Raw genomic sequence first — 22733 nt, 5'->3', positions numbered from 1 at the left:
TTTAGTCTGATTTTTAAAATTTATATTTTAAATGAAGGCATCATTTACGAAATTGCCTACAAATAAAATTTTTGCTTTCAATCGATTCAAGTTTTTCACCTTCAAAGCACAAATTAAAATCTCGTCAGTTTTACATAAAGACACAAGTACAAGTCAAGTTATTACTGATGTTTCAGAGCAGGCAAGTTATTCTTGAGAAACAATAATTTCTCCGCATTTTCCAAGAATAAAAAGCATTTAAGGCTGCCGTAGGCTTCTGTTGCTTCCGAAAACACACGCTCGCTATCAACGCTAGTTGCTGGCAAATGGAAAATGCCAAAATTTGAAATGAATAAATAATAAATTGGTGCTTTTGTTCGTAAATGGACTAACTTTCTTTGTGAGCTGTTTTAAGTCGAAAATTAAATAAAAACTGGACTACCCGTTACCCGTGCGGGTAGTTCTCGCTACCCGCAGAGAACGGGTACCCGCAAAAATCGTGCGGGTATGCGGGTAACGGGTACCCGACCCGTTACCCGCGGCAACCCTAGAAATACACACTCAAGTCTGTATTAAGTAAACTATTCTAAATCCAGAGTAAACTTGGCTCTTTATCAACCTATCGTTACTCTGGATTTTCTACAGTTTACATAGATATTTCTGTGAATTTATTTTTCAAAAGGGCAACATTGTTTTTTAGAGTTGATGTGAAATGATGACCCTGAAATATATTTAAGTATGTAGCCGTATTATATGCCCATATTTTAACGAAAAGACTGGCAAATGGACTGCATTCATGGCTACACAGCAGTAGCTGGAATTCTGCCAAGTGATTTCTTGGAAATGTGAGTAACTTTACTTTTTCAGCTCCTAAGAAATCCACTTTTCCCTCGGTGAACTCACCACATGCCAAATTGGATAAACAGATATTCGCCAGCTGCACACTTATGCAAGTTATGTACATTTGTCAGATACATGTTTTACATATGTATATATTTGAAATTGAAATTAAAAATCGAAGCATTAAATAATTTACTTACTGTATGTAAATAGTTTTTTAAATAATTGGCTTAAATAAAATTTTAATGAAAAACGAAGGCAAAATTTCCTTTATGTGTCAATATTTCGAATTACATATTCTATGATATCTCGTATCGTGCTTATATCTGCCATCCATTATCAAGACATGTGTAAAAAAATGAGAAACTTGTCACAAACATTTTTGGAAAAATTAGTGCTTACTTGTTGGAGATTCAGAATTCTGGTCATGTTTGTGGAATTGTGATAATTTTTTGTTAGTATTGAATAATTAACCAGGTTCGAATTTATTTCAATTAAATAGTAAATCATTAAATACCACCAGAAATATTGACAGTATGAAAAGAATATCAGCCGGATTCGGACCACTTACAGATGATAGTATCTAAAATTTATTAAATTATAGATCATTTACCATATAATCTTTAATTCGCTAATTAAGTATCTAGTTACTACACATTATTTTTTTATGCAACATTTTATAAATACAATAATTGATAACTTAATTGATGACAGGAATTGATAATTGATAACAAAAAACATAAAAATATTGATAACATCATATTTATGTAGATAAGAACATTAAAATCATTACACTTGTCTAAAAAATTTATACAATTATTATTATAAAATACTTAATACATAAAAAACTTTACTCTAAAAGGTAATCTTACCTTTGCAAAAAGAACCTGTAGTCTGTAGTTTATATTAAACAAGTCGCCTATAAGCCCGTCTTCAAGACGGGCCACATTTTAAATTTTACACGACCATACTGATTAAATCAAGGCAGTACATAAGTGTCCCTATATATGTAAATATAATGCCATGCTTGCTACTAAAACAACTTAACATTGTAACTAACTATGTAATTATGAAACAAATAATTTACCATATAAATTAATTTTCTTAACTTCATGATGACTGCATGACACATATTTTTCAGTTTAGACAAAACAGTGCAAATCATAGCAGCCACGCGATAGAATTGAAATTTTGATTTCAACAGCACAAATGAAATCTTATCGTCGATGTTAAACTTCTGCACGACGATTTCTTAAAAGAAACTAAGAACTGCAAACCCACCTAAAATGAAGTATAATTGAAAGCCAACTACAAGATTTTCCAAACCTAAATTATCTTTGGGTATAAGGGCAGTTTGATTTCTCTCACCACGTGCGTTGGCAAATTTCCAAAACTCTATATATAGTTGGTAAAGTCCGTTGGAACTCATCCCTTGTAAAGTACGGTATAATCCTTCTGAACCAAAATATTTGAAATCCCAAATAATATTCTTGCAATGACATATTTCTCAGGAGGTGCGATTATGTCGGTTGTGATAATGGCGTCATAGGATGAGCTGATGGCAACCATTGTCACTATACAGAGCACCCCAAAGGATGTGAGGGATGTCCTGGTATAGTACGAGCGTGGTTGAGATGAATATTAAGTTTATACGAAGACAAAAGTGCTCCGTTCGAAACGAAATTCAGCATTTTTGTTTCGTTTCGAAACTAGTGCGATTTCTATTCGACTTTTCGAAGCCGAATTGCAAATTTGCCATTCATTTACTATCCCTGAAGGATTTTTCGAAATACCTCGTTTCATTTCATCGAAATTCGAAACGAATTATTTTAATTTTGTTTCGTCGAAATTCGAAACGAATTATTTTAATTTTGTTTCGTGGAAGCGAAACAACTCTACATTTCCATTTGAAAATATTTGGTTTCGATTCGCATTTCGATCGAACTGAAATTTTTCGTTTCGATGGGAACGCTGAATAGCTATTTTGATTAGACTCAGCAATACAAAGGCTGCGTGACAGCATTGTCGGTTTTTACTTTCTTGCATCTTACCTGTTGGGTAATGATACCTTGAGGAATGTCACGGCAATATCTGTATATCCACCTAGCTCAGTTAATCCTAAGAAAAACGAGACGGTCATGAATCCCATCCATGCCCAAGTGTCAATAGTAGTGAAAAACGAAACGCGAAATCTTTAATGATAAGAAGATTGGATTTTTTTGGCAATAGAGAATATTATGGCGAATAGTTTCCTCGAGATGGATTCTCAGTCCGGGTGTAAATTTCCACATGTATCGCGCAACACCAAGTTCTGAGCGATTGTTGGACTGGTTGCTAAACAAAACATATGCAAAAGGTATCAGGACACATGATTGATGAATAAACTGATAAACAAGTAAAAATAATAATTTGTTATGAACTAAATACAACCAAGAGCGAGCGTAAGGTATCGTCTCACATCAATCATCCCCGTTATCATTTATAACTCTAACAATGAGGAGGTGTCAGGTGGTTATCGCCAATGTGGACCGGACTAATTTTAAATTGTTCAGGCCCAGAAATAAGCCCACCCGTATTTTTTCGTTTTCCTGAATGGGCATATTTACGCCCGTGGCGGAATTTTCAAAAAAAATTTCAGCCAAAATCCTGATTTTTAAAAACGCTGTAACTTTTCGAATTTTAGCCCGATTTCAAAAATTGAATACAATTTGTGTTCAGAATTAATTGCCTGAAAATATAAAAATTCATTTTCAAAATTTTTTTAAATTTAATATTTTCATGCCATTTCTGAGTTTTTAGAAATGAAAATTTTTGAAAACGATAATTTTTTGAAAATTACAAATTTTTTGAAAATGAAGTTTTATATTTGCAGGGAAGTAATTCTGAACACAAATTGTATTCAATTTTTGAAATCGGGCTAAAATTCGAAAAGTTACAGCGTTTTTAAAAATCAGGATTTTGGCTGAAATTTTTTTTGAAAATTCCGCCACGGGCGTAAATATGCCCATTCAGGAAAACGAAAAAATACGGGTGGGCTTATTTATGGGCCTGAACAATTTAAAATTAGTCCAGTCCACATAGGCGATAACCACCTGACACCTCTCCATTGTAAGTAATTGCTCATTCATTTATTAGCTCACCCTGCGTAGCATGAGAGCTATTGAATTCCTCTTATCCGTCTGTCTGTCTGTCCGTCTGTCTGTCTGTTCACGAGTTTTTTGCATCACTTGATGCTAATTAATAAGTCCCGAGACCATTTTATCCCTAATTTGTAGCACAATTGAATAAAAAGTCGTTAAGGCAAAATGGTGCGAAATAATTGGAGGAATCCATGTATTCTGCACCAATGATTAGGATTAACTGAAAGTTCTAGTTAGCTTTGGTTCCCATAACTTAACGTCGAAATCGTGTCAAAATTTAGTCCCAATTTTAGCCATTTCGGCTGCACCATTGGTGCAATATTATATCAAATTTCTTTTTTCCAGTTTATTCTTTAACATTGGTGCAACATTACATAAAAATTATGTATCTATTTTATCCTCTTATTTTGCAACTTTGGTGCAAAATTATACAGGGTGAGCTACTTCTAACGTTACTACGGTTTATTAATTAGTTAATCTTGGTTTGCTGAATACCAACATAAAGATCGTGAAAAAATGAACAAATTTCATAAGTAAATCACCTACATATTATTGGCTATCATGGACTTGAGACGAAGGTAAAGAGTTGCATAGATCGATGTACAAATTTTGCCACCACTCTTTTGTTTCATATCATAATTCTAGAAAGTTAAGAACTAAAATTAAGTATTCATGTTGAATAAGACTTTTATTTCGTCCCATTCCTCGCGTCATTTCAATGTACATCATCCATACACACGCTACATGACAAAATTAATTCTTGATCTCTCACCTGATTTCTAGGTCACGGGGGACAACGATCCCCTAGCGTGAAACATTTATTGTGAGGCCCTTTGTATTAACTTTCCTACGATAATTTCAGCCTAATACGCCGCAAATAAAAGTTGTTGACCTTTTTTGGTGACCAAGAGGATCCACCCTCGAGTTCTATATTAATCTTCTACACATATTGGTGAAAACCTTATGTCGAAATTCTCATTCGCTAGAAAGTTGTTGCGCGTATAAATATTTAGATATGGACGGAAGAAGGAAGAAACGTATAGTGTAAAATCATAAAAAGCAACGCTTTGCTCGCTCTTAATTAATAAAGTGATCAATTTGTCGACAATGCGGTTGATAAAGAGATTTAAGAAACAATCGTTTTTACCTATTTTCGGAATATGTAAAATTTAGTCTCCTCATTAGTACTTGCATTGGTCCCCAAGCCACGAAGCAAAGGTTTCCATTGGCTAGAGAGAAGCGATGATTTTCGCAAACATGTTCGATGACCTTATGCACCGAAGTCCAGCCACAAGCCAATCTAAACATATATTGGTTGAAGTCAAATAGTAGCCTAGATTTTATCAAGGAGTCAGCAGTGGGAAACTTTTCGGGTGGTCGTCCACTACTGTAGTGGATGGCGAACGTTTTCCACACATACTGATCACAATTGGTTACCGGATGGAGCAAATTTGTGAAAATCAAGTTTTGTTCAAAATTTACTATTATTAAATAGATTGGAACAGCGAAATGCAACAAATTAACATACTGGTGTGCTTTCCAACTACTAAAACCATTGGCGGAAAACACCATGTATATCACCGTGTTTTTCAGGTGTCCCCAAGGTGTAATGCTTTCATCAATGATATGACCACTATTTGAAAATATGACGATTTCAATACAACATGTTTTCCACAGTTGCAGACTTGTAGATTTTATGGAATGCAGATGTTTCACAACATATCCGTTGTGATGGGCGAATGATAAGTGAAGCTCGTAGTGAAGAATTACGTCAAGGATCCTAGAATCTGATACGATATCGTGTGTAATTGTTGTCATTAGTAGGCAGTTAGGATTGTGGTTAAAATTTGTTAGGGAAACCGCTACATGGGTAGTTGAGGATATCAGAAATGATAGGACGAATAATATGTGTCTGATGGCCATAATTGGAGTCTGATATAATAAAAGTTTGGGTGATCGACGAGATTTCCTAACCTCGTCATCTGAGATAAAGGGCGAAGCTACCCTACCGTGTAGTTTTTGTGTAGCGAACATACTTCGCTGATTAGCAGTAAGCACTCGCCAATCCTTTGCAGAACGGTTACGACTACTAAGGACACGTCAGGCCTCGGAAGCTACATATCTGTAGCTCCGACTATGTGGGATTAAAATATCCGTTGATTGCGTGTGTTACATTTATTCTTCTAAATATTTCGTGCAGTTCACTTATGTACATATGCTAGTAAAATCTATTCGACAATCCACTCAAGTTGTTTGCTGTATGAAGCATCCAAAATGTCAAGGCCTCAGGAGGGAAAACTCGCCACATCCAGATCTTTTATGCCACTTATCTATACCGTGGCATTTGGCGAGTGATGGAGAACCTTGAGATAGTTTGACGCCGCGGGCACGCTTCCACCAGAAATATCTCGAAGGAAAGAAAACCACTAGTACCACAGGTTGCCTTCTTGCAACGACCGATAAAATTCAAATTTTTGTCTGGCTATTGTTATATATATTTTGTCCTTGATAGTGCTAAACTTTAGAACAGTGATGGATAAGGCAATTGGCAATAGTATGTATGTAAAACTCAAGCCTCAAGTGATTTGTAAACTAAAGTGTGTAAACTAAAGTCTAAACATGACTAATCGTACAAATATATTGCTTGGTATATGTATATGTGAACATCTATGAAGCCGAAAGATATCGCGACTTCTATACTCTAGCATTCGTTGGCTACATTCATATAGGCATGTGTAGTGGAGAATATGCATAAATTATGATTGCATGTTTGGCATTAAACCATATTTTTTTGATATATATCAATATACAAATATTCAGTGCTTTATTGCGTATATTTTATGTTCATTATGAACGTCCAGTATTCAGTATTTAGCTTTATTTATTTATCACCCAGATTAATTTGGGGAGCATAAAGGAAATCTTCAAATGGAGGTTAATTTTGGAGAGAACAATTTCTTGAAAGGCCTTTAGTATTGCAAATCCTATGAAAAGAAAATATAGCTGAAAGGCGACAAAAAGGTTTTCCAGCGCTCCAACACCCTTTGGGAAAGGGGCGGGGTGATTTCGAGCACCATATTCAGCTACGAATTTCCATAATCCGGCGTACAGCTGGAAAAGTCCGTTAGAACTTATCCACTGTAAATTTCTGTATAATCCTTCAGATCCAAAGTACTTAAAGATCCAGACAATATTATTTCTGTAAAATATTTCCTTAACAGTATTACAAGTCACGTTAGAGTAGTGATACTTTAGAAAATATATAACTTGTTGAACATTGTGAGAAGTGGGTAGAAAAGCGACGTGGTCAGCATATATTGCTGCAGCAGAGAATTCATTGTTAATAACTTGTTTGCTCATCAATTCTGAAAATAAATAATTTAGATTTTCAGTTGATACAAAAAACATATGATACATGAATATAAATTAAAACATAATACCTCCTTTCCAAATATATTTGTCAAAATGTTGCAAATCCTTTCGAATTGATAATCGCCAACGGGTCAAATTTCTTATATCGTTTGCTGAGTACAGTTTGTAACCAAATTCTGCGAACAGTTCGTGCATCTTTGAAATTACCTGTTTTTCAGGAGGTTTAGTTATATCGGTTGTAATGATGGCGTCGTAGGATGAGCTGATAGTGATCATTGCTACGATACAGAGTAATCCAAACCATGTTAGGGTATTCCTAAAAAAACATCAAGAGTGCTTAATTGCATTTAATTGTACAATTGTCTTCGTATTAAGGACAAAGTTAAGTGTAAAATAAAAGAATGGGATACACAAAAGTTTTTAATGCAGCTTGTTCTTCAACTTTTTGTTCCATGTAGCATTAGCTGTATAGTAAGGTAAAACTAAAGAAAGCTGAAAACTGTCACCGATTTACTAAATACCGTGCTATGATATAGTAAAAATAAAACGAAGGTTATAAACCAATCCCCGTTTAAACTATGGACCTGTCGTTTTAACGCTACAGTGGACCTATCGCACCTATGGACCTATCGTGGACCTTACTCCGAAATATGCCTCTGTGTTCTGGTTAATATCATTCTACCTCCGTATATTTGCAACTCGACTGGAACTTAATTAATGAGATTGCTAACAAATATAGAAGTATTTCGAAAATAACGAAAACAGTATATAGGTAAGTTATATACATCTGCATATTTTTAAAATCATTGCACATCTGTAAAATGTAATTATTGCTTTCAATAAAATATAACCTACCCACGAACTACGGCGACTCTAAGGAATGTCGTAACAATATCTGAGAATCCGCCAAGCTTAGTGAATCCCAAAAACAACTATAGTAAAATACCCCCTACCCAAGTCCATGGGTCTATAATGGTAAAAAACTTTGATATTTTTAACGCCAACAAGGCCAGATTTTTCTGGCAATAGAGCACGTGATAATCCATAGTAGTTTCTATGTGGATGGGTTCAAAATCTGGATTTATTTTCATAATCCCAAACTCCGAAAGGATGTCGGACTGGTTACTATGAAAAAATCAAATACATCAAATTAGCGAAATCAATTTACACAAAAATAACGCATACCCAAATGAAGAAAACGAAAAATTCAGTCTCGTCTGAAGAGCTTGCAGCGCTCCAAATACGACAAAACATTTTGTTCCATTAGATAAAAAGTAGCGATGGTTTTCGCAGTTCAATTTTGTCAGCCGATCCAACCAATCTGCCGACACAGGTAATCCGAACAGGTTTTGGCTGCTATCAACCGATCGTCTTGATCTTATTAAAGTATCAAAACCTGGAAACTTTTCGAATGGTTGTGAAGATGTGTCCGGAAATATTTTCCAACTGGCCGAATGATGTATCGGATCAAGTAAATGAGCAAAAATTGATTTTTGTCTGTCATCCACTACTATGAAATAGATTGGAACAGAAAAGTGAAACAGGAACAGGCGATACTTTTTGTTCCAAGTATAATACCTATGAGGGGAAAATACCATGTATATCACCATTTTAGTGTGATGACCCCAGGTGACAACGTCCTCGTAGAAGGAATTCGACTCACCCTCATCGACAAATATCACGATTTCAAAGCAACAAACTTTCCATTGTTGATACTTTGTTGAATTTTGGGGTTGTATATGCTTGACAACGTTTCCGTTCCGATGGGCGAGTGATAAGTGGAGCTCGTAGCTCGAAGGCAGATGAAGAATGCTGGAATTTTTGGATACCTGTGTGTCATCCGTTAGTGTGGTCATTATCAAGCAATTTGGATTACGGTTAAAATTTAGTAACGAAAGGGCAATAGGGGAATTTGAAAATGTTAGAAATAAAAACAGAAGAAATATTGTGCTAGTATTAGTCGCCATTCTAGTATTTCAGGAGAATATTGGATTTTCAAGTAGCCACTGCAGATAAAACTATAGCGAACATGACAAATGTTTCGAGAATTGCTACAACCAATTTCGTGGAGAATGTCTAAATATTTTAATGAGTTTTCTGAGGGCCCGAAATCCAAGAATTAGTAATTAAGTTGTTCAGTTATGTACATTGGGATAGCTGGTTTTGTAATGGCTACATATGTAATTGAGTCACGCGAAATTACTCACGTCTGAAGTTGCTTTGAAGTGACCAGCACGCTAAGCATAATAAATCAGTAAATATCTATATCCTACGTTTGCTTCAATAGCTAGAAGTACTTATTTATGGAATGTTGGCTGATGCTCTCCGTTTGTTTTCTGTCCCTAAATTGTGATTTAAAGTGTAGGTATGCTATAACATACCTACACCTAATTGGGGATATTTGTATATCCCCAATTAGTAATTTAAGCAAGAGTACATACGTCCATAACTTCGTCATTTTTCATCCGATGTTCATGACATTAAAAAATGAGCTTAATGTTTTTTAAAGTCTTTTCGATTTCCCTGAGCCGACTTTTCACTTTAAGCGGAATATTTTGAGATGCAGAAAAAAAATCAACAACACCACAAATACGGCTTCGCCGTAACCATGATTCCAAGATTTTAACCAATTTGTTTTTTTTTGTGCATGGTTACGTTTTGTTCCTCGCCTTAGAATAAACGAATCCAAGATTTTTTACTAACAATGGAGGCGCAAACCATGTTCAGCCCAGATTCTTTTTTGACCATTTTAGTTTGAGAGAGTAAGGCTTTAGAATCAACATTTGGTGCGGCACTTGCGCAGATGCGCAAAATTCAGCACGTTATGAGCGCCACAAGTTCGCAAAAACGCACGAAGTTGAGCTCGCGCTGGGCATTGCCCGAAAAATCGTGCGTTTTTGCGAATTTGCGCCGCCCATAGCGTGCTGAAATTTGCGCATCTGCCCAAGTGCCGAGCCAAATGTTGTTTCTAAAGACTTGCTCTTTCAAACTAACATGGTCAAAAAATTATCTGGGCTGAACATGGTTTGCGTCTCTATTGTAAGTTAGGGACTTTTTGCGACCCCTGTGTAGTCAGTTTTTGCGATACATTTTATTTTGCGATTCTTTCTTCGCATAATTCCAGTTCTTATCCAATAACCCACACACACTCTGCGAGTACTATGATCAACAAAGAATAACCTAATGAATATATTTTATGTAATTTATTTATATATCTTCTTAAGTACTTATTAAACAATATTTATTTCAGAATAAATCTCAAACATTTTTTTATGCAAATATCCACGGCAAAAAATAACAAATATGTACCGTCTTCGTAGCCCGGAAAATTTTAACATTTTCCCGTCTCACTGATACCACCGCCAACTCTTTCGTTTTCTTTCAACTCGCCGACAAACTTCTTCACGACGAAAATGAAGTAAAACTGCAACCCCAAATAAATTGCGAAAATTACGAAAATCAAACTTGTCGACGTGATATTTCCAAACATTGCGATTGCTATGAATCCCAGCACGATAAAGAGAATCGTGACGCCAAGGATGAAATAGCTCCAAATCAACCAAGGCGTGATCAGGCGATGATTCCGATGTAAAATTGAGGATAAATCTTACACTCTAAAAAATAATGACCTTCTTTAGAAAAGTAAATTCGCCCTGATTTCTAAATTTAGCAAAATATACTAAATGCAGAGTAAATTTTACTATTTATCAAGTTAAAGTATGCTGGATTTAAGATTAGTTACTTTAGAAATTAGTGTGAATTTATTCCGCAAAAGGAGATCATTGTTTATAAGAGTGTAGCAAAAACATGCCAAAATCGTTTCAAAAGGAAAACATTATTTTTAAGAGTGTAGCAAAATCATGAAAAAGTCATTTCGGAAGATTGTAATTCTATAAATTAAGTAACACAAGAGGAAGGAGGGGTCTAAGGCCCTAATGATATCGTGCCTATGATAAAGGGGTGGGTGACTGGGTCTAGCAAATCGCGATATTTTTCCGTTACGTAATATATGGACGGCCCCAATTTAACTAAACCGCACAATTCCACCAGAGTAAACTTAACCTATTATCGTGTCAATTTAACTCAGGATTTGGTAAAGTTTACTTATAATATGGAATTCTACGTGAATTTGCATATTTACTTATAAAAAAGGGTCTCACAATTTTTAGTAGTGTGGCAAAAATATTTTGACAAGATTCACATTATTTTTAAGCAAAAATATTTCAAAATGGAAACATAATTTTTTAGCACTCACGATACGATATCCATGCACCACGAGGCACGCCAAAATTAAGGAGACCAGCTCAACAATGATCGCCGTGACACTGGCCGCGATCAAAAGCCAGACTGCAAAATATGCACATTAACTTGTTTTTATTTACTACTTATTGATTTACACTCTTAAAAATATTTTTACCATTTAGAAAAGTAAAAACACTGAATTCCATATTACTTACTTAAATCATACTAAACCCAGCGTAAGCTTTGCCCTTGATCAAGTAAACTTTACTTCCGATTTAGTCTCACTTAATAGAGAATTCAGGATTTCTTTACTTTTCAAAAAGGTAACATTATTTTTAAGAGTGATTTCCAAATTGGGTGACAAAAAGTGCTGAATTTCATAAGCGAATGTACATGCATTTCTCTTTGACGTTTAGGTAGTCGGGATGGTGAAGGATGAGGTACACTCCGAAACAATCTTTGAGAAAGTTGAGGATAGCGACAACCTAAAATTATTTAATCATCTCGAATCAATTAATCCCGGGTATTCAAAATTTTAACCTGAACAAATAAATATAATCGGGAATCGGTTACTTATCTAAAGGGTGTTGATTTAATTCGTCCGGAACTGGATTTTTGGCCTCAAACCATATTTAAGCTTAACTTTCACGAAGTTAATATTTTTATCATGCGTACACTCTAAATAAATTTGCTCAAAATTTACTCAAGTTTGAGTAAAATTTGAGATGACACCACTGTACTGGTGTGCAATATGTATTTCTTATATTAAAGTCAAAATTTAAAGAACGTTGTTCATATAGTTTTCGCGCAGCCTTAAATAATTTTTTTTCCTCGGCTAAATTTGACAAAACAAAATTTGACTCAACTTTATTTAGAGTGTAGAATAAAGTATGTTTGAAACATGAACTTCATATCGTTCACCAGAGGGACCCAAATTTTCACCAGTTTAGAGTCACAACTTTGCAAATATTTTTGAAAAATCGGGACGAATTAAATCAAGACCCTTTATATTACATATTTACATAGAAATCATTAACCTTGAATACCCTTAATACTACGTCAACTTACAATATGAAGAATCCCTATGACAAGGGTTCCCTGGCCCAACGTCAAGCAACAAGTGAGCTTCATTTTTCCAAATATTTCCAAGTTGCAACCTTCTTTTGTTACTATGTTTTTTTGCAGAAACGCGCAAAAAAAGTTTTATATAAACTTTGTGCAAATTGGCGAATTTTATTTACCCACATGCATACACGACGCGGTGCATATGCAAAACTGGACGTGACTGACTCATTAAAAATTCGTTTTGTTGCTAATTCTTAAACAAGTTCGTGAAGAACATAAATACATACGTTAGCTTTTCCACACTCTAAAAAATATGTTACCCTTTTCAAAAGTAAATGCACTCTGAATTTTATATGAAGTAAATTATGCAAAATCCAGACCAAACTTTACCCTTTATCAGGTCAACGTTACTCTGGATTTCGTATAGTTTACTTCACATAAAATTTAGAGTGTACATACATTTTACCAGAGTAATATTACTTTTAAGAGTGTTTCCTTCCACGCTAGGAACATGATGACCCTGAACAAAATAAATTTATTGCTGTGTCTATCTTCATATTTGGATGTGTAAGACTGGTGAAAGAGACAGAATTTCAAGTGCAGAGCGATTTCTTGGAAATGTGAGCAACTTTTTCACTTCGTGAGAAGCCAACTTTTCCGTCTCCTTATGAACTCGCCCCACGCCCAGTTGGGCACAAAAATTATGGCATCAATTCAGTGATGAAAAAATTAATTACGTAAAATGTGACAGGCTGAAGTACCCACGATTATCAGTGTAATTATCCGTACCAATTTACATATGTAAAGACATCCCCGTTTCTTACATAATTGTTGGCAGTAAATTATTTGTAAAATTTTTGTCGTCGATTTGTATTCCAAGAATTTTACACATACATATTTGTACAAATATCTGTACTATTTTTTGACTCACTTTCGAAATTTTTCTAATATCTTTAATTAGTATGCATATATAATACCGAAACAAACTTACTTGAAATCCTTCATACATACGAACTAATGAATCTTTTAAATGTCGAATTATCCAATATTATCCATTAAAATTATCCATTAAAATCGAAATTTCTTATCAAATTGATAACATTCTTCCTCAAACACTTATATATCAAAAAGTTTGCAGTTTGTTACTCCAAAATTCACAAATCAACAAATTTGCATACAATAACTACACAATTTAAGCTCAACTTTTACGTCTCATCTCACAAATGTAAAATGTAAGGGCTGCTTTTTCATACCATATTCTCTTACAGTTTTTCTTCTTTAAGGGAACGCGCATGCAATATCCAGGAATTAATTTATTCAAATAAATATTTTTCGAACATTTACTTACATATCTGTATTTTTAAACATATTTATTGTTTAAAATCATTAATAGTCATCCAAGTCCGAATTTATTCCAATTAAACAGTTATTCATTATTTGTTCCATACTGCAACATCATCAAAAACTGAAAATCATGACAATCCTCTAGTAACAAAAACAATATGTAAATACTGCACTCTAAAAAAATAATGTTGCCCTTTTGAAAAGTTCTCATTTCAAAATAATTAATTCAAACTTTAAAAAATTCAAAGTAGTGTTAACTTTCACGAAGAGCAAAGTTTACCTAGGATTTAGTATACTTTACATAATACAAAGTTCAAAGTGCATATTTTTTCAAAACGTTAACCCTATTTTTAAAAGTGTATCTCATCCTTAACACTTTTCTTGCACAATTTTACACTCGGCTTCTGCTTTCAACTCGTCCGCAAACCTTTTCACCACGAAGACCAGATACGTCTCGACCCCCATGTAAGTCAAGCACACCCCGATAAACACGGCTCCCTTCGCGAATTCTTCAGAGGAGACCTTTAACACGAAAACGGCAACAATGCTGAGGGCGCTCAGAATAAGCCAGGCGTAATTCGCGATAAACCAGGGCGAGACCAGGCGGTGATTGCGCTAAAAAAAGATAACTGATCAATATGAGAATTTTATCTACAATATAATACGAAGGTGTGAAGTGTAGCACCCGGATTTTTTTTAAATTTTGAAATTGTGAATTTCCAAAGATTATTGATCAAAATGAGATTTCATTCGAGATGTGAAGGTGTGCCGTGTAACGCTCGGATTTTGTTGAAATTTTTGAATTATGGAGCCCCATAACATATTTTGACGTCATTTGTAGATACTGTTCCACATATTTTCGAAATATTTATTTGTTAACCCCAACCTCGTTTGACACCTTGGTAGATTCCCTTGTCAGAAAAAAAATCGCAAAAAATATTTTTACTCACCACCCGATAACCGTGCACCAGGAGACAAGCGAAGATGAAGTACAAGAGTAAAATCACGATGGAGACGCAACCGCTCAAGATTATCACAGAATCCGGAACTATACAAATATAAATTTATTTGAAATTCAAATAAATTTATTCAAATTTTGAATAAATTAGATCATTAATGGGTAAAAATGTAGAGTTAACAACCAGCTTTGAGTGATTTTCAGCAATTTTTCCACCTACTTTTTTCGTCCTTAGTTTTATCGGGGTTGTTGATACTTGAATAGATACAGATTGGCTGAATTATCAGATTAATGATGGAACCAATCTGCAAAGTTATTTTACATAATTTCTTCCTTGACTAAATTATGTTTTAAATTTTGAGCATTAATTCCTTACGATATTGAAAATTCCAATGAAAAGGGAACCCTTTCCAACCGAAAAACTTCCACAACAGCACGTTTCCTTCGACATTTCCGCAGATTTAGTAATACTTATTTATTTAAGATTGTGGAACAATGCGGAAATATTTTGCGTGCAAATTTTTAGGACGATCTTACAAACTCGACTCAATGTCAATTGTGCAGCAAAACTGGGTAAAATTTAGTAAATTCCTTATTAGCAGAGAGAGGAAATTCATACATATTTCGCTACAGAGCTGGGATCAAGTGCAGGTGGACCGTGCATGAAGAATGTACCGGATTTAGTTAACTGGGTGTTAATCCGCTCTTAGAAAATTGGCATGAAATAAATCATTACCGACCAGAGCATGTGACCATACCGGTAAATACTGACCTGCACCAATGTTTACTAATAAATATTATGATACCCTACAAATATAAATGAGCAAAATTTACTCCAGGTTGGGTAAATAAGAGGATGACACAACCAAGCGGTAAAATTTGTCCAAAGTTGTGTTAATTTTGCCCAACGCTGAGTAAATTTTACCTTTTAGTCTTCTCATCCTCGTTTTTACCCAACCTTGAGTAAATTTTACTAATTTTTATTTAGTGTGTAACAAGAAATTCTTGTCACAAACAAATAACCGAAAGTTACTACCAAAACAATATTTACCAGCACGCAGATACAGCATTTTTAAGAGTGTACACTAATCCTAAGCCATTATCACAAGACAAATTTTTACGACATAATTTTTATGTAGAAAACAAATAATGAAAAATTATGTACCACGTTCCTCCTGCATGGCCCGGGCGGGTTTTTATGTATTCATAAGCCCTGTTTCTCCTCATCTTCGCTAAGATTTTGTGATCACATTAATCACGCAACCGAGAAATTTTTACGTATGTATGATCATCGTGAAGGGGATAAAGTAAATAAGGGCATATGTACATAAATACCTAACTGCATACGTATGTTTAAATACACTCTTAAAAATCCGGTAGAGTCAGGCCCCGTTCTAGGCTTTGTAGCGCCCTAGGCAAAACCATAATTGCGCCCCCACATGCTCGCACCGTCGGCGCAACTTTACTGAATTTAATTCTTTCAAAATTTCAAAAACGGGCAAAAGGTTCGGAAAATCGATTTTGATAATCGAAATTGAAATTGAAATTAAATCGAAATTGATTTTTAAGTAAGTCAGGTAAATCTTCCTGGGGAGAGCTTGTTTCGAATTTTTTAATTCGTGTTAAAAATCTAAAAGATGATTTTCAGTGCCTAAGGTTGTGGCTGGAAAACAATTCAAAATTAGCGCTCCAATTAGCGCATTATGAAAAATACAAAAATACGGGTATGCTTATTTTTTGATGACCGAACTAAAATTGAGCCTATACAAATCTCATTTTTACACGTGAAAGACCTGCATTCTAAGTGCAGTTCCACTAATTAACATTTTTAAAAATTTAATTTAAGCAATTTCATCGGCATCTGAGGACATTTTCCTGAAATATTTATTGCGAGCTTTCTTTCACATACAGTGAACTGTAAACTTCGACAGGCAAAGTTTTAATTTAATATTTTTAACCGCTGAAAAAATAGTTGAGTATTTTTATGACACACAAGTGGCAGTAAGATTTCTTGCTAATTAAAAATTAAATTATACCAACAATGGAAAGGTTTAAATAAGGTTTTTATTTCCGAGTTTTGGTGGACTCAGAAAATTCTGTATGCTCAGAAACCAGCGGACAAATATTTTTTAGCTTTCTAGAATGCACTTGTTTTCGAATGAGGAGGAATTTTCATCACAAATTTGAATTTTTCAAATTGCTGTTATTTTTAGAATTTTACCCGTTTTAAAAAATTAAGCGAAATTTTTGATCAGTTACTTCATTTTCACGGACGCTGAAATTATAAAGATAGTGTTTTAAAACTTTTAAAATTTGAAATTTTCATACTATGAATATTGTTGAATCTTAATAAACCGCATAATGTTAAGTCTTTGATAATTAAAGGTGAAAAATGAATTTTTATAATTGAAGAAATTCTGAGAAAAAAGTGCGCCTAATTTTTTAAATTTGGTTGACATTCGAAAGCTTAACGAGTTTTAAAAAATGCAAGTTTTGGCTGCAAATATAATTTAAAATTCTGCCAAAGGCCAAAACAATAAAATTCAAATCAATGGAAATATATATAGGTACGCTTATTTCTGAGCCTTAACAATCCAAAATTGCCCGGCCAAAATCGCGGATAATCAGAACCACTTTGCACTTCTGCATTGCAAGTTTACCTGGCTGGATTTTCAAGCTAAAAGTAATGAACAACTAGCTGAACTGGCTCAACAATAGTACAAAATTTTGTACCAGAGATTTCGGTGAAAGTCAGTCTTTTATATGTTCTCTTCCACAACAAATTATAAATTCCGCCATGTTGGTTTTATCTAGTGTATAAGGGCGCCTACCGGCGCCCCCAAAATTCTGACGCCCTAGGCGGTTGCCTAGTTCGCCTATAGCTAAAACGGGGCCTGGGTAGAGTCACATATGTAGATACTCCGTGCTGGTATTGATTTCGCAATAATTTCCTACTGGATTGGTAGTAAATTGTTCCTGAGTGGTAAATTTGTCATTGCCACAACATTACTGAACGGTAATTCCAGTGCCGGTAGAGTCACATGTACTCCGGTCGGTAATGCTTTAATACCGGTTTCCTAAGAGTGTATGTACCAACATGCTTATGCATTTCGTGGAAATCGAGACGGATTTGGGGTTACTGCAATTATGTAGATATGAAACTGGGATTCGTGTCTTTAAGGGCCGTGCATAAAGGATGTGATCGATTTTTGTTGTTTTTTGTTCCTATACCTCGGTTTGACATATACGCCCCATGTTGTAATTAATATGGGAAGGATAGGAAGCCTACCTCCCCACAAATCGATCACATCCTTTCTGCAGTCTCTTTTGCAAGTTAAAACTGCAAAAATATGTTGGTCTCACAGTGGATTGTTTTCTCCTGCGACGTAATATGCAAAGTGATTTCGTGGAAATGTGAGCAACTTTTTCACCTGTCATAACCACAAAGGTATTAATACGGGTTAGGAAAAAAGTAGTTTAGGGAACGTCCATAAATTACGACACAAATAACATATTTTTATACCACCTAACCACCCACGGCTTCCCTATTCTATTCATGTTAAGTTGAACACGAGCAAGATAGACGACCCAAAATCGGCCACCCTTCTTATCTATTTTTGACGTAATATGTGAACGTTCCCTTGAGCAGAAAAACTAACTCAATGAATTTTAGGGAAACCAATTTAACCCAGGCAAATAAATTTTTTCTTGGTTGGGAGTTCACTATAATACATCCCGGAGGGGGACAAACATATATTACGTCAGCAAAAAAACTCCAAATTTCATGTCCCCCAAACAATCCCTATCCCATCGTACTCATATTGTTCAAGTTTTAAAAAGACGACCCGATACCACTCACCCACTTTTTTTATGACGTAATATATGAACGTTCCGAAACATGAAAGAATACGAATACATCAAAATCAACTTGGCCAATTTTAAGGAATATTTGAATACCTCGTATTATGATGACAGTAGCGATCCATGCAATTTTTTTCATGAGTTAAGATGAATATTTTTCGGGAAACTATGGTCAAAAATGAATAAATGAGGTTTTTCATATTATAAAATATTTTTTCCATTAGTAATTCAAGATGTGTATCAAATTTTATGACGAATAAACAAGTTTCTATTGTATTAACCAATCCAAAAAATATTTATTTAACCATTGAATATGTACTTAAATATTTAATCAAACCACAATGTCTCACATTATTTCAATATTTGTGCATTCCGTCAAATTTTATAATTTTGATGACCACCCATCTCTTCACTCTTCAACTCATCCACAAATCTTCTCACCACGACGACAAAGTAGATCTGCATTGCGAGGAAAGATCCGAATATGACGAGTGTGCAAAATCCCACGAGGGGCAGGCCATTCAGTGTCATTGTCCCAAAAGTGACAACAGACGCAGTCATCCCGACCAAGATTAAAACGTAGCTCCAGATCAACCACGGCTTGATTAGGCGGTGATTACGCTGAAAATACGAATTAAAACTTGAAAAATAAGTTGCCAAGTTTGGACTGTGGAAACTTAAAAAACTATACCATTAAAAATAACGTTACTATTTTGAAAAGTAAATGCATTAAATATTAAGGAAAACTATACTAAATCCAGAGTCAACTTTACCAACGTTTCCCTGGATTTCGTACAGTTTACTTAAATACAGATTTCAGACTATATTAACTTTCCGAAAGGGCTACACGATTTTTAAGGGGGCAAAGGGACCGTCGATACATACATGTTCACATTCATTCATTTATTCATTCGGTGAATGAATAAATTCTTCATTCAATATTCAAAATTTGAATGAATATTGAATGAATATTTTATTCTGATTTTTGAATAAATGAATATTGAGTGAATATCTATTCAATTCGTGTGAATGAAAAATGAATGAATATTTTTTTCATCCTTAATTTTTAACTCAATGCTTAATACATAGGGAAAGGTGAGAAATTCATTGAATAAGGTGAGTTTTGAATAACATGACTAATGAAGGAATGGTGAATAATTAATGAATATTTTTTTCAAGTCTTTGAAGGAGTGAACTTTGAATGAATAAATGTTTTGAAGATATATTCGTCCATATATTGTGTCATGAAAAATAGATCTTTAAGTCCGATTAGGCAACTTTTGGTCGAAAGCGAAAATTTGGTGAAAAGCAGTTGTTTGAAAGCAGTTACATTTATCTTGACATAACAAATGGACGTCCCCAAACTAGATATTTACATACCTTCCGATAACCGTGCAACATAACACAAGTAAAGATTAATGACACCCCTGCCGCGATAATCCGAATGGAATGTTGCGCCATTTGTACATTAAATACGATGTTGGTCTTATCATGATGGCTTATCAGGGGGTGCCCAGCGTCAGTTGTATCGTTACCTATTCAACAAAAAAATCAAGATTTTTTAAAATTATCTTCTCGCAAAAATGTGAGTATTTCTTAATTAAATTTGACACACAAGGAACGTCCATGAATTACGTCGTCAAAAAAATCCTAATTTTTACACCACCCACCCCCTTGTTCCCTATCCTACCCATGTTAAGCGTAACGCGAGTAGGATAGACGACCCAAAACCATACAGTCATCTTTTTTGTAGCGTAATATATGCACGTTCCCATATTTTCTTTACTGTTTGAATCTTCAATCAGGTCAGACGTGTAGTTACCTAGGGAATAATTCAAATATTTGTACCCTCACGAAAACAACGTGAACATACATAATTTAAGAAAATTCGATTTAAACTATTGTTCACTCTTAAAAATAGCGTTCCCATTTTGAAAACTGAAACTGTAAATTTGAAATTAAGTAAACTGTACAAAATCCAGAGTAAAGTTTACTCAAATTCACGCTACTCGAATTAAGTGTAGTTTCCTAAATACGGAATTCAGAGTGAATTCAGAGTGCGGAATTCCCATATTTACTCTGGAAATGGACACATAATTTTTAAGAGTGTGCATTTTCCTTACTGTTTGAATCGTTAATCAGATCAGATGTATAATTGCCTAGTACATAAACCATTCAAATGTTATTACCCTCAATATTATTAACCAAATTTGATTTAAATTACATATTCTACATATTTTCCTTACTGTTCGAATTGTCCAGTAGGTCAATGATCTTGCTCGAATTTGCCAGAATGGATAGAGCGTAGAGTGCCTGAAATTTTAAGAAATTAATATTATTCCCCATAAAATCACAATTCCTCTCAAATTGATGGTGCACACTGCAAATAAAAATGTGTTAAATTTTCTCACGGTTGGATAAAAAAGAGGATGACACAACCAAAAAGGTAAAATTTGACAAACGTTGCGCAAAATTTGTCCAAAGCTGGGTAAATTTTACTCATTTTTATTTAGGATACACCCACTTTCGTTCGAAAACATCACCCATTGATTTTGTTATACATACAAAATGTCAAGCTACAATGGAAAATTTTTCGATGGAAAAAATTCGTAAATCTCCATTAGTTACCGAAATTTTGTCTCTAAACTTCAACATTTTAAGAATTTCGTCATCAGTGTTCCATCAGCTTTCATAATAATTCTTAAGAATCTCAATCCAAAATCTTGTAGCTAATGCAGAATTAGGGGTTTTCCCATTGAAAAATTTTCCATTGTGGCGTGACTTTTTCACGCCACATGAAAATTAATATCTCGTATTGTTTTTATTAGCTACATAAATAAATATAAATTATTTCTAGTAATTCCCATTAATTAATTAGTAATTAAGTAAATAATTAACTCGGCCTTTCAATGAAAATGGGTGTGAACTCGTGGAAACTCTTTCACCAAAAGATTTTGATTTTGCACATAATTCGTGAAACAGAAATATTTACGTTATACTTACGATATAGAAAATTCCAATGGCAAGTGTCCCCTTTCCCGCAGAACAGCATCCGCAACAACACGTTCCCGACATTTTATTTTTCAAACTTAGCAAGCAGCTAAGTAATTCTACAAAAAATTTCAATTTAGCACTTCGTGTCTCCTTTGACTCGTTTGCTTCAACTGACGGGGTGCTTTTATATTTAAAGGGGCTGAGCAACTGGTAAAAGGAAATCTGCGAACTATTTTACACCCCTACTAACTGGGTTTCAGTTCATGACCAAAATGCATATGAACACCACAGGTTTATCTGACACACACACGAAAAGCAGGGATCGTAAAATGGGTAAGTACGCATTTCTTTGGAAGAGAGGCATTCATATATTTAATTGCAGATCGCAGTATTTCTGTCGTAGCGAAGATATGAGATGGGTACATATATCTATCTATGCATTGCATTATATGTGCAGATGTATGTGGAAAACTGGTATTCTTGTCGATTTCGTGGAAATGTAGGCAACCTTTTGGTCTTCTTTCTGGTATATACATTCACCGATCAAAATTCTAAGAATCTCGTCCACGTGGAGTTGGATAATAATAAATTTAATATATGTATAAGAAGAGAGAGAATAATAGGATTTCTTTGCAGAAAACCAGAAGGTTTTCATCAGAAACTAACAATGGAGAGGTGTCAGGTGGTTATCGCCAATGTGGACCGGACTAATTTTAAATTGTTCAGGCCCAGAAATAAGCCCACCCGTATTTTTTCGTTTTCCTGAATGGGCATATTTACGCCCGTGGCGGAATTTTCAAAAAAAATTTCAGCCAAAATCCTGATTTTTAAAAACGCTGTAACTTTTCGAATTTTAGCCCGACTTCAAAAATTGAATACAATTTGTGTTCAGAATTACTTCCCTGAAAATATAAAAATTTTCAAAAATTTTTTAATTT

General features: G+C 34.5%; 3 protein-coding genes and 1 long non-coding RNA gene across 13 annotated transcripts; all 4 read right to left on the bottom strand.

Moving 5' to 3' along the window:
* Positions 1-1629: 1629 nt before the first annotated feature.
* On the bottom strand, positions 1630-5416 carry LOC118438904. Of its 2 annotated transcripts, XR_004837122.1 has the most exons (3): positions 5107-5416; positions 2871-3153; positions 1630-2428 (listed from the first exon to the last, which is right to left on the bottom strand). It is a non-coding gene; the product is annotated as an uncharacterized LOC118438904 (long non-coding RNA). The 2 variants fall into 2 exon arrangements; XR_004837121.1 differs by having other exon boundaries at positions 2349-3153.
* Positions 5417-6766: 1350 nt separating this feature from the next.
* On the bottom strand, positions 6767-12854 carry LOC110859718. Of its 7 annotated transcripts, none has more exons than XM_035859724.1 (5): positions 12642-12854; positions 11967-12058; positions 11587-11678; positions 7400-7647; positions 6767-7324 (listed from the first exon to the last, which is right to left on the bottom strand). In XM_035859724.1, exons 3-5 carry the CDS (start codon positions 11598-11600, stop codon positions 6837-6839), a joined length of 750 nt encoding a protein of 249 aa, XP_035715617.1. In that variant the 5' UTR covers positions 11601-11678; positions 11967-12058; positions 12642-12854; the 3' UTR covers positions 6767-6836. The 7 variants fall into 7 exon arrangements, 4 of the variants coding, with proteins under 4 accessions (XP_035715617.1, XP_035715618.1, XP_035715620.1 ...); XM_035859725.1 differs by having other exon boundaries at positions 11971-12058; XR_004837114.1 differs by lacking the exons at positions 6767-7324; positions 7400-7647 and adding exons at positions 10349-10490; positions 10641-10755.
* A 700-nt stretch (positions 12855-13554) lies between these two features.
* On the bottom strand, positions 13555-16259 carry LOC110859695. The gene is made up of 4 exons (XM_022108665.2): positions 15317-16259; positions 15161-15245; positions 14933-15030; positions 13555-14597 (listed from the first exon to the last, which is right to left on the bottom strand). Exons 1-4 carry the CDS (start codon positions 15389-15391, stop codon positions 14352-14354), a joined length of 504 nt encoding a protein of 167 aa, XP_021964357.1. The 5' UTR covers positions 15392-16259; the 3' UTR covers positions 13555-14351.
* A 2826-nt stretch (positions 16260-19085) lies between these two features.
* LOC110859661 lies at positions 19086-22110 on the bottom strand. 3 transcript variants are annotated; one of them, XM_022108631.2, is made up of 6 exons: positions 21805-22107; positions 21048-21114; positions 20925-20960; positions 20588-20623; positions 20182-20336; positions 19087-19422 (listed from the first exon to the last, which is right to left on the bottom strand). In XM_022108631.2, the coding sequence occupies exons 1-6, from the start codon at positions 21874-21876 to the stop codon at positions 19177-19179; spliced, it is 612 nt and encodes a 203-aa protein (XP_021964323.1). In that variant the 5' UTR covers positions 21877-22107; the 3' UTR covers positions 19087-19176. The 3 variants fall into 3 exon arrangements, with proteins under 3 accessions (XP_021964324.1, XP_021964325.1, XP_021964323.1); XM_022108632.2 differs by lacking the exon at positions 20588-20623 and having other exon boundaries at positions 19086-19422; positions 21805-22110; XM_022108633.2 differs by lacking the exons at positions 20588-20623; positions 20925-20960 and having other exon boundaries at positions 19086-19422; positions 21805-22109.
* Between the last annotated feature and the right edge of the window lie 623 nt (positions 22111-22733).

This window comes from Folsomia candida, unplaced genomic scaffold (genome assembly GCF_002217175.1).
Source record: "Folsomia candida strain VU population unplaced genomic scaffold, ASM221717v1 Fcan01_Sc027, whole genome shotgun sequence".
NCBI lineage: Eukaryota > Metazoa > Arthropoda > Collembola > Entomobryomorpha > Isotomidae > Folsomia > Folsomia candida.
The sequence above is the reverse complement of the archived record's forward strand: the minus strand, read 5'-3'. Positions and strand labels throughout refer to the sequence as shown.